A 14,728-nucleotide genomic window follows, 5' to 3' on the forward strand; every position below is an offset into this window, starting at 1 on the left:
AGTTTTTTTTTCATTTTCACATTGTTGTGAGAGCAAAGTCCATTTGAAAGCATTGTTTTTTGCACTACCGTAACTAGTCCAAACGTGCTCTCAAAAACTAGGCCAGTCCACCCTCAGTCCAAGGCCTCTTCCAATAAGGAGATCCTTTACCGTACTGTCCCAGTTTGTTCACCCATTGTGCCACCTATCTATCTCTGGAAGCAATGAGTACACAAAGCAGATGCTAGTGCTGTAGGGTGGCTGTTCATTTTCAGATCTAATTGATTATCAGTAAGCAGTCTATAACACTATGGGGTTTATTTACTAAAGCTGGAGAGTGCAAAGTCAGGCTCACTCCTGCATAGTAACCAATAGGCTTCCAGGTTTTATTGCCAAAGCTTAATTGAAAAAGCCGAGGTTAGAAGCTAAATGGTTTCTATGCAGAAGGGAGCCTGATTTTGCACTCTCCAGCTTTAGTAAATAAACCCATAAATGTCATGTGATACTTTGTGTGAATCATACATCCTCCAGGGAACTGGTATGTTGGATCTGACCTTCTTACCAGATGTACTCATAGACATAAATTAAATGATAGAAACCAGCAAAATCAATCACTGGCATTTCTTGAAACGTGGGCAAAAAACATTTTGATTGCTATACTTATTATACCTGATGATTGGTTATCTACTCACTTTATTGATCATCTTTGAGAATTTGTTTTTCCATACAATGTAGGGCTAGTGCTGTAGGAACAGTCAATATTAGGGATAGGTACCTGGCTGTCAATACTGGGGGCATCCTGCCTAAGTATCATTTGGTGCACCATCCAGTGGCAGCAGCTGTCAGCTTCTCATAGACTTTTACAGGCTGGCAGCAATAGGGCTGGATGGTGTGCCTGTACCTTTCACCCACACCTAAACACTGCAGCTTCATGCACTGGGGATAAACTTCAGAATCTCCTTACTTAACGACCTACCTGATTAGACCGCACAGACTTACCACCAGTTCTCTGACCAGTTGGTATTATACAGTACATGTAAGAACTTATGTGGAACCATGGTTGACACAAACCCACTACCAGTACAGTATCATATGCTTGATATATCAGTAATCTCCTTGCTTATCAACCAACTCACTTAAAGATGTAGTTGTAGGAATGGAACTTGGTCTTTAGGTGAGGAGTGTATGTACTCAAAACTTTGTGTTGTAGTTTGTAAGAAATTGGAACGGGTTAGAACATATGTGTTTTTATTGTTACCCATATACAAAGAACTTGGAGCCCCACAAAAAGCACTACAAATCTTCCCCCTACAGTCCATAGCACAGATCCAATGTTCAAACAAGTTCATCCAGGCTAGCAGAAAAAAATCAGAAGACAGAAGGTGGAAACTCCGCACACTGGAACTCAGCCACTATATAGAAAAGGTAAAGATATGGCTTCAGCCTTGAAAATGAAAGTAAACTCAATTTTTATACTTTTACCTACAAGTAAACTTATAATAAAGTTTACCTGTAGGTAAAATGAATATCTCCCATGCACCATTTAGGAGATATTCTAGTGAGCAGAAGTCAGTGACATCACCGACGCAGCGCTCTGAAGGAACGGTACGGGTATGCTGTAGCTCCCACGCACGTCATCTTGGCTTTGGCCATTCAAGTGGCTGCAGCCCAGAAACCGGAAGGAAGACTGGGTGAAGATGGAAGCCTTTACAGTGGGGACAACGTGCTGCTGGAGGGCTTCATTCTCAGGTCAGTCTTTCATAAGGTGCTAGTATGCATTGCATACTAGCACATTGTGACATTGCCTTGCAGGTGAAAATCATAATTTTTTTTTTTTTTTAGGTTTACTACCACTTTAATTATCTATTTAGTGGCTGGGTTCTGGTCTACGGAACTTCCACCTTCAGTCTTCCGAAGTGTTTTGTTGTTGTCGTCAATATCCCTGTTTGGGCTATCCCCCTCCCCACTTTTTTTTTCGATGACTGATGTCACCTCAACAGGAATTGGGGGGGGAAATGGTCACGGATAGCAGTAAGACATGTTTAGTGGAGTTAGAACGATTAGAATAATTCATTTTCAGTTTTTTTTGTCTTTGTTCCTGCTGGGGAAATTATCTTTCACTTCCCGTAAAAACTATTAGCGCAAGATGGGACAGGAAGTGAGATAACATCTGCACAATTGAGATACAAAAAGCAAAAAAAATTAATCTGAGTTTCCAACCCTTCTCAACTCTGAGAAAAAAAGGATTGGGTGGCGTTCTACTTTCATTTGAGATAAAACATTGAAGTCAGGAGCTGGTAAAGTAATTTGGAGACGAATAAAAAAACATTTGGAGACTAGAACTTAAAGTTATTTTCATTCTTCTGGATAGTGCCATTGCCCTGCGTTGGTATGCAGAAAGTGAGTCCTCAATCACATCCTTTCATTTGCATAATAAGTGGGGATAATTACAGCGGTGACTGTGTGCTCCCTGTAGATTTTACACCGTTGTCATCAGAATCCATGCAACTATTAGCGGAACGCACTGATTTACATTCCCATCTGTGTCTTTGACCCATAAAGTGCAGGTCTGACAGGCTTATGTTAAATTACCTGCCTGGTGAGTCCCATATAACCTTTTCTAGAATTCATCATAGGAGGTCTTCTGACCTTACTTCTTGATCCTGCCTGCTGTGGAGCTGAACCTCTTGTAGCTCTTAAATCTCTTTATAAATGTCTTTCTACACATGATAAAAAGTCAGGCCTTATAACTGAGATCTCGTTTTCAAAGGTAGGCCCCTGTATTAAACAATCTCAGCGGCTTTACCCTCAAATTCCCGCTATAGTGAAAAATTTTGTATTCTGGTACTTGTGTGGGATTAATGTTCAGTAAAAGAATTTTTTTTTCACATGCCTTTGTCTTATATTTTCTTCACTTTTACATGCGGGCCAAACTGAGGAGGGTAAACTCTTATTCATATGATTTAAACCTTTTTATCAAAACAAAAAAATAAACACTGCAGTAAAGCTGGCCACACAAGGTTATTATTATTTTTTTCGTCCGTTCAGCCATTGGGAACAGATTCCTCCATCCATCCAAACGAGGTGAATAGAGGAATCCTCCCATCCTCACTAAGGCCCATACATTTTGGCAGCAGCACCCGCAGCAGTCAGGATACTCTGATCATCACCTGCAACCGATGATCGATGGAAAATTTTTTAACAGAGAACACACACACTGATCAAAATCTGCCAGTCCCTGTACTGGCCAAATTTAGATCAATGTATGAGCAGCTTTACTGCTTATAATAGTTAACTGGTGTTGTTCTTTAAAGTACATGTGGAGGTAAAGATTATTTGTAGTTCTGATAGAGCAGGGAAGGATTAGACCACCTGCCTGGTTTTTATTGCTGAACAGAAATCAATCCTGCATCCTCACCTTTCATGCCTTAAGGAAGGTGCACGGCCAAAAGTTGATACCATGAGTATCCAACATAGCAGAAATGGCCAGCACTCCAAAGGTTACAGATCTCAAATCTTTACTGATATCTTAGTTATAATAAGAGCATGGCTTGTGCAGCAGAGAATTTAAAACACTATGGGACCCACCTGTCTGTGACCTTGAGAAAAGGGACCATAGTATCTCTGAAAAGTTGGTGTGGTTTTTTTTTTTTTTTTTTTTTATATATAACCTTTGCTGGACAAGCCATGCTGTTATACCTAAGATCTCAGTAAAGATTTAAGATTTGTAATCTTTGGTTTGTTGGCCATTTCTGCTACATTAGGTTTTTTTTTGCTGTCTGTCCCTGGTAATGAGAGTCACCTTCTCTATTTGTCCATGTGACCACTCTCACTGAGACAGCTAGTTAGTGGAAATCCAACACTGTACAGTTGTCACCAAGACAAGAAATTAGGAAAAATCCTTTAACCAAGACTAATGATCCTATGACAACTGTCTATAAACTCTGTTGGGCTAGGTTTAGACTTGTCTAAACCGATGTCAAAAAAAGAAAGTTCCCAGCTCAACTTGCCAGCCAGCTTGCCAACAACAGAATTAACCTATCTAACAGTATGCGTTAAAAACAGGGGTTTAGTTAGTACACATTTGCAAATACATACTGTACGTAAGCCACAGAGCCTCGTCACAGCACCCCGATATTCTGTGGTCCTAAATCTACAAATTTTGAGAGCCCCCATAGCAGAGGCATATGTATTTAATTGATAGACCAAGGGCAGGTGAACCTGAGGGAGCCCACCGCTCCTTAAAAGGTACAGGAGTGCACTGGACACCCAGTATGTAGCATAATGGCAGCCAGGGTGTCCAGTGCACCCACTCACCAACATTCAACAGTACTGTTAGACTTGTCTAAACTGCCACTCCTCTGAAAAGCGATCCACGCTTGGAACTCTTTTCAGTCAGTCAGTGAAGAGGTAGTGTGACACCTCCTCACTACACGATTTACCCCTATAATCGCCTCTGCATAATGTGGTGCTTACTCATTCGCTTAAATAGGTGGGCTTTCTGCGTGCTAAGTGTGAGATATCAAGAAATTTTTGTTGGGGGTGTAATTCGAAGCCTCAACTGTGGCATGTGAACACCTCCATCCACTGCCATTGAGGCTTAAGGGGGGTGGATGGAGGTCTGTAAAAACTTAGCTCAACTGTGTGTTTTTAACATAACCCCCACCACAAGTCTAAACGAACCCTTACAAGGGGGGCTCAGAAAAACAAAAACTGCTGCGGTGTTAATTCTAATGACAGACTACATCATATGTGTATTTTTTTGCCCATAGTTCTACTTTAACTAGCACATAACTAAAGTGATATATAGTATATGCTCTGACTTACTACATAAAATCTGAATTACTTGTCAGCATATCATATATCTCAGGGACTCCGGAGTTGCTGTAAATTGTGCCTTCTCTTACAAAGCTAATGAAAGTGTCTTCCAGCTGGCCTCTAATTATTTCAACAGTCTGGAAACAATTTTGGGGAGTGTGACACCATAATTTGGCTTGGTATGGCCCTGTTCACACCTGCGCATTTTAGATACGGGCATTAAAAAAAATCTGCCTTGCTGCATCTTTGATGCACTTTTATGAAAATACGACTAAAATGCATGCAAAATGCACCACTCAGATATGAACCAGTCAGTTGTGGCAGCTGGGTAGAAGAGATATCTCACTGCAAAAGGGCATGGGAGTTATACGTTCGCATTTGATTGGAAATGCCACAAACTACACAAAATTCAAATATCTGTTTTTAGTGGACCTTTTTTGGGCTTTGGATTTCATAGTGAAATTGTATCTACCTCCCTAAGGCTTGAAGCATGACCCTAATTCATCAAACTGTATATCAGTTAACGAGGGGCAGATCAACCACTTTAGGAGTGTCTGAGCTCCTGTGAAATGACTTAGGCAGCCGATATATTAGTTGTCTTTTTTTTAGTTCAACCAGCAGGTTGAACAAAAATAACTCACTTGATTTCCCAATCCTCTGAGTTACTGTATTCTGATAGCTGGGAGACTTCTATCAGAATACACTGATCGGCGCTGAAGTCTAAGAGCCTGTAGTTCCGAATGAGCAGGGAATATCCAGCAGGGCAGTTGTACAGAAGTTGATCAGTAGATCGACTTCTGTACAACCACAGTCCCAATACATGGATCGAAATTTGGCTGGTCCCTGATGAACTGGCCCAAATTTCAATTCATGTATGTCCAGATTTAGTCTGGTTTTAGAGGGATTCCTTCATCCACACCAGCAAGGTGGATGGAGAAATCCCTCTCATTGTGTCATTGTATTCTGACAGTAGCATTTCTCCGCTGTCTGAATACACTGATCAGCTGACTGGCTGCAGCTGGCTGTTCAAAAAACAATTTTCAACAGTCGTTCAACAAGTCAATCGATAGATCTACCTCTGTTGAGTGGAAATGGCCATAGATGGACTGAAATTCAGCAGGTCCCTGCTGACCCAGATAAATTGCTTCATTTATGGGCAGTTTAAGCCCATGTTGTATTGATTTCATTTGTCTGCTACAGGTAGGAGGAATCATTGCTCTCCTATCCCTCACTAATCGTACTGTTACACTGTTAATTTGTAGCAAGGGATGCATGGGATCAACACACAGAAGGTTCAGCAAACACTGTTCAAAATTCAACATACAGAAACTTAGCAGCATCTATAATTTGGGGGGGAGGGAGTAGGAATGATACCATGAAAATCCAGTGTAAAAGAAATGGCCAACAATGTAAAATAAATGTCCAAAAGCATAGTCTACGACACAGGAAACATAAAAAACCATCGGTGTTTCAGAGACACCGTGTTCCACTATTGCTCCACCTGTTTGTCATCTTGAAAACGGAGGAGCACTGATTGCATTGCGGCCAGGGCTGTTCACTTGCATGTGTTTGCTATATGAGAGATTACATGCAAGTGGGCATGATTAGCTGTGGTAGCCAGCATCCTCCTATTGTTTTCAATGGGGCTGCCTCCCACAGCTAATTGCGGAGACCTCCACTGGGGTTCTTACATCCAGTTGGAGGCAGGGTGCATTTGCAGGTTTGAATGAACCCTTAATTTGTAGAGCCCCCCTGACTCGCCTGAAGACAGATATAGTACCTCTAAAGGGCAGGGAGCAAGCCATCATTTACCCCAGGCCTGAGTCCATGGCTAAAAATGGGAGATTAGAACAAAAATTGGGCTTCAGTCACTTTAGGTCTTTTCAAAGCTTTAAGGTTGAACTTGAAAGAAGGTGGAAAGAGAGGGTTAGGGGATTCAGATGCCATGCAGATCACTTACAGACTGCTCAGATCCAGAACAAAGTCCAGCTTCACAATGTCAGAACCTTTAAGCTGCCCCAGCAACTCTGCAAGCACATTTTCAGAGTCTAATGCGTCCTCCAAGCGAGTCACCAGGCCCTTCTGGGACAGCAGCCTTCATCCTGGCTCTCTCAAGCAAGGGGCCTCCCCTGGATCTTCTCACTTAGGCTCGACTTCGTCCACTCCGGGCAGGAGAGCCTTTGGACCACTTCAGAACAGGTAGGCCCAGACAGGCTTCTAGACCTAACATGGGGCTCTTTCCAGCAGCACCTCCTCAGACCTCTTCCTTAGGCAAGAGAATGAGCATATGGCCCAGCCCAAATATTTATATCCTCTCCCAGCTTGCACCAGTGGCCTAGAACCTCCTACTGGACTGACTGGAAGAAATATGAAATCTCATAACTCAGTCCATTTGTACAATTTCATGCTATGACCTGTGGTATCAGTGACACCTACTAGCGACAGTGAGAAATGCACAACGCAACTGAGATTAGGTGAAAGCCAGATAAAGAAACTGTAAAATCAGTCTGAGCTAACTACAGCCCAGCCAAAAACTACATTTTCATGGTATCCCCAATTTAGGACCAGGGGGCTACAAATCTGTTGGCTTTTTTTCCTCACTTCTTTGCACGCATTCCTTGCATATTTGGTATAAGTGGAAATTTAAGCCTGAAATCCCTATTTGTGTACATTTACCTATTGCACTAGAGTCTGTAAAAAAAAAAAAAAACAAAAAAAAACTCCTATGGATAGCCTAAGCAGCATAGTTGAATGATCTGAGTGTTTTTTTTTTTGTTATATGCACATGCCCCTATGTACATTGCCTTATAAAGCTGTTATCAGGTAAAACCGTCTCTTTATATATGTTTCAATTGTTTTTTTGTTTGGTTGGAGTTTGCCCTTTAATTATTTCCAAGTCACCTTGTGTGGCGTAGGTGTTTCTGGATGATCGGTGCCTTCTGATCAGACAGTGTGCTGTGGCATTGGTTTTTATTAAACCCTTTCAGTTTTTTCAGCAGAACGCCTCTTGCCTGACCTCAGCACCATGTAATATTTAATGAGCCGCTCTAATCTCCTCTGCAAGTTTCCACTGGTTGGTGCTAAAGAATTTCTCTCTGTATTTGAAGGTCTGGTGCAGCCAAATAATCTGCTTCATTTCAATTCATCTTGAAATCCCCACTGGGAGAATCCAGGGTTGAAGGTCAAGTTGTACATTGTGATGTTCTGCACACTTTGTAGCCTGTTCACAGATATGAATGAAAAAGTTTGAATACTATGTTGAAACTCAGATGAAGTAAAGCAAAAGTCTAGCCCCGACTGGTTTGTAGGCAATGGCCATGTGAATTAATAAAAATTATTTATTTAATGAAAGTCCTCCCAATGGTCCTTAAAGTGAACTTGTACTTTGCCAATGCAACTACACTTTTTCCTTTTAATGCCAGCCCATCCAGCTGCAGAGACTTACCTTCCCTATGCTCCTATTCCAACCTATTTGGCAGTGGAAGAGAGGAAGACTTAGGCCATAGATATTATAATATAAGATAATTTTTTTTCCAGTTGGCCAAAAAATGTTTGGATTCCCCCATCCACACAAGCAAGGTGAAATTTTATTCCAACAGTGGCACTCCTCCACTGTCAGAATACACAGATAAGCTGCTGCAGCCCATTTGCTGCAGCCACTGATTGAGAAAAATTTTCCAACAAGCCCACTCGACAGGGGCCAACTGTTAGATCGACTTCTGTCGAGTGGGAGCAGCCAAACAGATTGAAATTCGCCCAGTCCCTGCTCAACCAACCAACTTAAGTCCTTTGACATGACTTGGAGCTTGCAGAGGGCTGAGGTCTCCCTACCCTTATGTGACAGTGTCAGGTGTCTGAGCAGACAACCACCAGGTACTGTTGCTTACATGTGGAAGGGTGGCCTTCTGGTGGCCAAATGGGACAGCAGGGGAGTGAAAGGAAAATGTGCCAGTATGACCATCAGTAAGGTGAACCTGCACTGCTAGTGTGGCGGTCAGTAAGTTGCACTTGTTGCTGTTGCCCTGCATGGTAGCTAAACTGAAGATGCAAAGAGATTGAAGTGTGGTTGCAGTCTAGTGCACTTACATTGTATTAAACCACATGCCTATGTGGCTGATGATACTCAAAATATGGTATCTGCCATTTCTGAACTCTTCTTCTCTTGGAATTGCTAGTTGCCAGTCACACTGACCACCTTGCCAGTCAATGACCCAGAACAAGTATAATAGACAGGAGTCATATGTGCCGGGTCTGTAACTTCATACTGCAGCAAGAGGGTTGGCATGATAGCCAGGCAGCTGGTATTTTCAGAAGGAGATTTCAGAAATAATAGCCGCCATGTTTATCCTGTGACAGATTTCCTTTAAACAATTTCCTATTACTGTGTATGTCAGTCCGTGAGTCACTTCAGAACGACTGGAAACAGTAATCCATGTGGCTTATCCTACATCTGGTATGTTAGTTTTCAGCATTGGTAGTTCTTAGCACAGGTCTTCTGGTGCCAACAACAAACAAAAAGCTCAGTTTTCCAAAGTATCTATTAGAAGCATCCCTAAAGTAAAGTAAATTCCTCTCTTAGCCAGTTGCTGCTGGAACAGGTGGCCCTATTGGGAGATTTCCCCTCTGTTCCTGTTCTGGTGATCACAATTTCCTTTTCTATCTCAGTGACAAAGGGCACCAGGATAAATCCAGAGAGTGAGTCTACCTTGATAGAAGTTATAACTCTTTTATACTCTATCCAGACTAAAAAAAGTTTTGGCTTTTCTTACCCTTTAATGTCTCTTTAAAGGGAATGGTTCTGTGACAATTTTAATTTGGAAGTACAAATTTTATATATATATATATATATATATATATATATATATATATATATATATATAATTTGTCTTAGAAATAAATATTTAATACATGGCAAGAGATTACCTGAGCACTGTGGGTAAGCTAAAGAGACATCAGGAATTGAGAAAGATGGACTGAGCTTCATCGAAACATTGAGAATAAAAAGACACTGCTGTTTTTGATCTTTCTCCTCTGCAAGACCCGTGAGGGCCTCTAAGCCAGTTTTAGATGTATATGGATTTCTTTGTGGGAGAGCACCTGGGCAATTACTTCATAGAGTGCCATGGCTACCCTTGGAACGGTTTATAGACATATAAACATATTTGTCTTAGAAAAAAATATTTAATACTTGACAAGAGATTACCTAAACACTGTGGGTTAGCTAGAGAGACATCAGGACAGGCGCTTCTAGCTTTGAGACACAATGTGTTTGATTGAAACTTAAAGTGTTACTAAACCCGGGACCCTGCATTCACTATATCTGGTCTCCCACAATACACAGAACATGTAAATGCAATTATTTTATATAAACTGCTAAATACCTTTTCTCATCAGCAGTATATAGTGGTCTTGTGATTCTATCGGTGTCCAGGAGAGCATTGGTTAGAGTTTGTCGGAGGAGTTTTCATTCTGCTCTAGGAGGATGCAGAACCCCTGACCTCCGTCTGGACAGCACTGATTGGCCCTGTGCTGATCACATGCACTCTCCCAAGGAAAAAAAAAACTCTCTAGAAATACACACTAAATGGAGCATGTTCATCTTGCCCCCAAGGCTCTGTTCTATCAGCAGATGGATTGGGGACAGTAGAAGAAGGGGAGGATCAGAGAAGATAGGATCAAACAGCCTTTTTACACAATGCAGAGGATTAGCCCCTTAGGTTCCACAGTGAATATAACAAGCATGCTTTACTGCATATACAGACTGATTTTACTGTTGTGGGTTTAGTAAAACTTTAAGCTGAGCTGTCTGATAAGAGTATGAATGTCTAGGAAGAGGCATTGCTGACGAGTCACTGAGCTGTGTTAATAGCAGGCTTCTTTCATCAAGTGAGAAAAACTAAAGGAGGTCTAGATTAATAGAGCATTTAAACCTTGCAATCTGAAGGAGGAGGGGGTGCTACCAATATTTTGATGCCGACTGGAGTCCAGTTTTAATTGGCATTGGATATAAAGCAAAAATTCACTTTAAAGCAAATCGGTGTTGAGAAATATATTCGGGCTGCCATTACTGACCTCTAGTTGCCTGCCATTATTGAGTTGGCTAACCCTAGTTTCATTATTTTCTGAGCTACTTACCTAGAATATACATCCAGCAAGGACAATAGGTCTTCTGATTTGTACGTTAGTTTTGGGCCAGCAACTCAGAAAGATTTGAGGCCAGTGGCCGTACACAGCTTGAAATTTGGTCAAATTTACTCCTGAATTGGCCAAAATTTGAGCACCATACAGCTCAACAAAAGTCAAATTAAAAATCAGCTGAGCTGATAGGAAATTATTGAACAAACAATGACTGCATCCTATCAGATGCAATCACTGTTCAGGTATTCAGGCAACCACTGGTGTTGCGGCTGTCTGAATACAGTAGCAAACAATAGAGTTTCCTCCACCCATGCTGTTTATTGTGGGGGAATCCGTTGATTTGAAACCTGTATGGCTAGCTTTAGGCAATTAGCATTTTTTAGAAGGAGAAGTCAGCAGTGACAGCTTAGCTTTCTCACTCAGTACAGGTTTTCTATTTCCAACTGATAAACTAGGCAGGACGGCATTTTTTCCGTTCTAAATCTGGAAACTCCACTTTCAAAAGAACCAAAACAAGACCAACCCATAATATTTCTTTTCTTTTCTCCTCCTTGAACACAATCCCTTTGGTGAAGCTCAGCCCACTAAAACTGCGCTCCTGCACCTGGAGCAATGGAATTCACTCCTCATTTAGAAGGCGTCCTAATTCACTGGCTTCAATCTTAGAAGGAATGCCTTTCCTGGAGGCGTCTGAATCAGACCTAGTCTTTTTTCATCTCTTTGTTCTTCCTCGGAGCTGATTACATTTTTTTTTTTGCTTGGAAAAGCCGTCCAGTTTGCTTTTTCTGCAAGAGTTGACATTAGCCTTCTTTTTTTGTTGTTGCCGGCAGTCTGTAGGATGTCTGGGAGCTGTAATGCAAGAAGGAGCTAAAGACTGCAGACAAAGCTCAGCGTAAGTTTGCTTTCAGCAGGTCAGCCACCGCCGCCTGTAGACTCCTGATCTAATTTATATTATTTAAAGTAAGTACGCGGCTTGCGAACAAAGGCGTGCTTGTGTTGCGTCCGCCTTGCGTTGCTCAGATCAGCAGCGAGGTACCTCCTGTGTTTGCTTTCCTTTGCCAGGGAGGCATTTAAATATTAACCAAAGCCGAGTGCGTGTATGGTTAAATGCTTTTGCTTAGACTTCCCTTCCTCCGTTTACTCTGATTCAAATTACAGGCTGCATAGTCCAGCTCCACCTGATTCCACTGGGTGTGGAGCTGTTTGGACAGGCTAGAAGTTCTCCGGAGGGACGGAGAGCTGGAAAATTTCAGGGTTTTCTTGACTTTTCTCTGATCAGCGATGGTAGACGCTTCGTCCTCCTTGTCCTTGGCCTGAAAAAAAAAAAGTCATATTTGACGTAATGATATGGTGAAAATGTGAAAAGGCACATTTTGCATCTGCAGCTGTTACACATATTCATGGTTTTGCTTTCAGGAATATTCAAGACAGATCTTTCCTCAAAGTTTACAACAAGGATCCGGCTCACGCATTCAACCACACGCCTCGGGCGGTCAATGGAGACGTAAGAGTGAGTACCTGATTTTTAATGTAATTACATTTTTACTTTTGAACAGACTCAAATGTGAATGAGATACTGAGACTACATTATTCATTTGTTGTGTAGCTTTGCAGAGCTGCTTATTACTGTTTGCTAACTGCCGTGGTAGCCTAAAGGTGGTAGGTGCTAGTTTAATTCTATGGGATCGTTGGACAGGAAGTTAGCTGTGCACTGGAATATATCGTTCCCTATATAGCGCCTTCATTTTAAATATACTGTGCTGTGATCACCTCCTGAAGCTTTGACAAATTTATCAGATATTAATGTGACTGTGATGTTAGAATAAACAATGTTAAAAAGTACCCCCTCATGGAAAAGACAGTTGAAGTGGTTCTAAAGGCAGAAGGTTTTTTTTTTTACCTTAATGCATTCTCTGCATTAAGGTAAAAAACCTCCTGCATGAAGCTGCCCCCTAAGCCATTGGCTTCTGCTGCTGTCAATCACAGCCAGTGATGAGGGATTGGGGGGTGGGGTTGAGTCCTGCTGTCTATGTCAATAGACGCAAGCATCAAGGCTCAGGAGTGAGCCCATATGAGTGCCCCCATACCAAGTAGCTTGGCGGGGAGGGGGGAACCAGTAGTTCCAGCGGGGAACCACAGTAGTGGAGGATCAGGGCTGCTGTATGCAAAACCATTGCACAGACCAGGAAAGTATAACATGTTTGTTATTTTAAAGAAAAAACTGTTTTGAATCTCTTTAAGGCCCCTCCCACACAGGGCGGACTGCGCTAGGAGTCTGCTTGCTCAATGGCGAATCTGTCCGCTGATCCCTTTGAGCAAGCAGATGGCTGGTCTGTGTCTGCTACGGTTATGCAGAGCAGACACAGACATAGCTCACTGTCCTCAATGGGATGTCTGATGTAAACGGACCACCTATCTGTTTGCACCCAACTGCCATCCAATCTGATCCCCAGACCCCCCATGTCTGTTTATATTAGCCACTCTATAGATATTAATGAAGGGTCCAATCGGGTCCACCCAAAAAACTGACAGATGGACCTGATCGGTCCACCCATGTGAAGGGGCCTAAACCTAATTTTCAGGCAGATATAAAATACACAAATTAGTGCAACACTGTATTTATTAATATATCATTATTTTTATTTTCAAAATACGCGCACCGGAATTTGACCTGTATCAGCCTCTGTGAAGCAGACTGGTGGAGGGAGAAGCAGCACAAGAAGCCAATCAGTTGTTCTACAGTGCTCATGTGCTAATAAGGGATTTTCTGATAGGAGGAGAAGGCAGAGTGACAGAGAAGTTAGCTGCTTCTCCTTTCACTGTTCAGTCATGGATTAGGGGAAGGAAAAGACCTGTGTATGTTACTTAACTGAAAAATCAGGTCTTCACCCTGCCAGACATTGCTGTGCTTTGTGCTTTGGCAGGTGAAAATGGCTCCACTAATTGTGTATTTTGCTATTTGCCAGGAATTTAGCTTACATTTTTACCTCTCCCACACTGTGCAGTATTGAAGAAATTCCGATACTTGAATCCAGGGCTTCTAGAACTGTAGGATATCTGGTACTCCCGCTGTGTTCTGTGGTTAATCCACCTGGCGCCTATGTCACTTCAGGACATAATTGTGATGTAGAGGATGGGGGATCAAACTACTGATCATGACATATTGAGTAGGAGAACAAACCACAGATCACTTCCAGAAGTGTCATATTCTGAAGATTCTTCGGGTACTGGTATCTCTTTAATGCTGCAAAGACTAGCGGTGGGAGTAGAGGTAACTGTCTTCTTGGCCAGGGGACACTTTTTTTTAACTTTACATTCGAAGTAAAGCTAACTTTGTGAATGGGAATTTATTATCCATCCTAAAGGGTAAGTTCACCTTTTCACGAAAAAAGTTGAAGTAACTTGAAATATCCTGGCCCTTCTGGATCATGTTGCAGATAGCGGCTGTGATGACCTGCATTGCTGGTGTAGCAGTTTGTACACTGCGATGCACAGCCCAGGCATGAATATCCATCATAATGCTCTGAATGGCAAGACCTCATTGGTGAGTGCTTCTTTCTCCTAGGACTCCTTGGAGCAGTGGTTCTCAACCTGTGGGTCGCGACCCCTTTGGGGGTCGAACGACCCTTTCACAGGGGTCCCCTAAGACCATCAGAAAACACATATTTCCGATGTGTAAAGAGCAGCTACTGTGTAGAAAGCAGCTGCTGTGTTGAAAGCAGCTACTCTGTTAAAAGCAGCTACTGTGTTGAAAGCAGCAGTATTGGAGGTAAAACGACACTCATGAATTATA

At 42.1% G+C, this 14,728-nt stretch overlaps 1 protein-coding gene across 12 annotated transcripts in view; it reads left to right on the forward strand.

The window, feature by feature from the left end:
- The window catches only part of KIAA1217 (KIAA1217 ortholog), a 609,023-nt gene that overhangs the window by 460,016 nt on the left and 134,279 nt on the right, over positions 1 to 14,728 (forward strand). For 11 of the 12 annotated variants that reach the window (XM_089693772.1, XM_089693774.1, XM_089693764.1 and 8 more), the window contains one exon: positions 12,352 to 12,445. In XM_089693772.1, the coding sequence (XP_089549898.1) occupies positions 12,352 to 12,445 (94 nt within the window). Of the gene's footprint in view, positions 1 to 11,640; positions 11,828 to 12,351; positions 12,446 to 14,728 lie in introns of those variants that run through there. The other variant, XM_089693768.1, reaches the window with a different exon arrangement.

Source organism: Staurois parvus, unplaced genomic scaffold, assembly GCF_062004578.1.
Source record: "Staurois parvus isolate SC_StPar_1 unplaced genomic scaffold, SC_StPar_1.0 ptg000636l, whole genome shotgun sequence".
Taxonomy (NCBI): Eukaryota; Metazoa; Chordata; class Amphibia; order Anura; family Ranidae; genus Staurois; species Staurois parvus.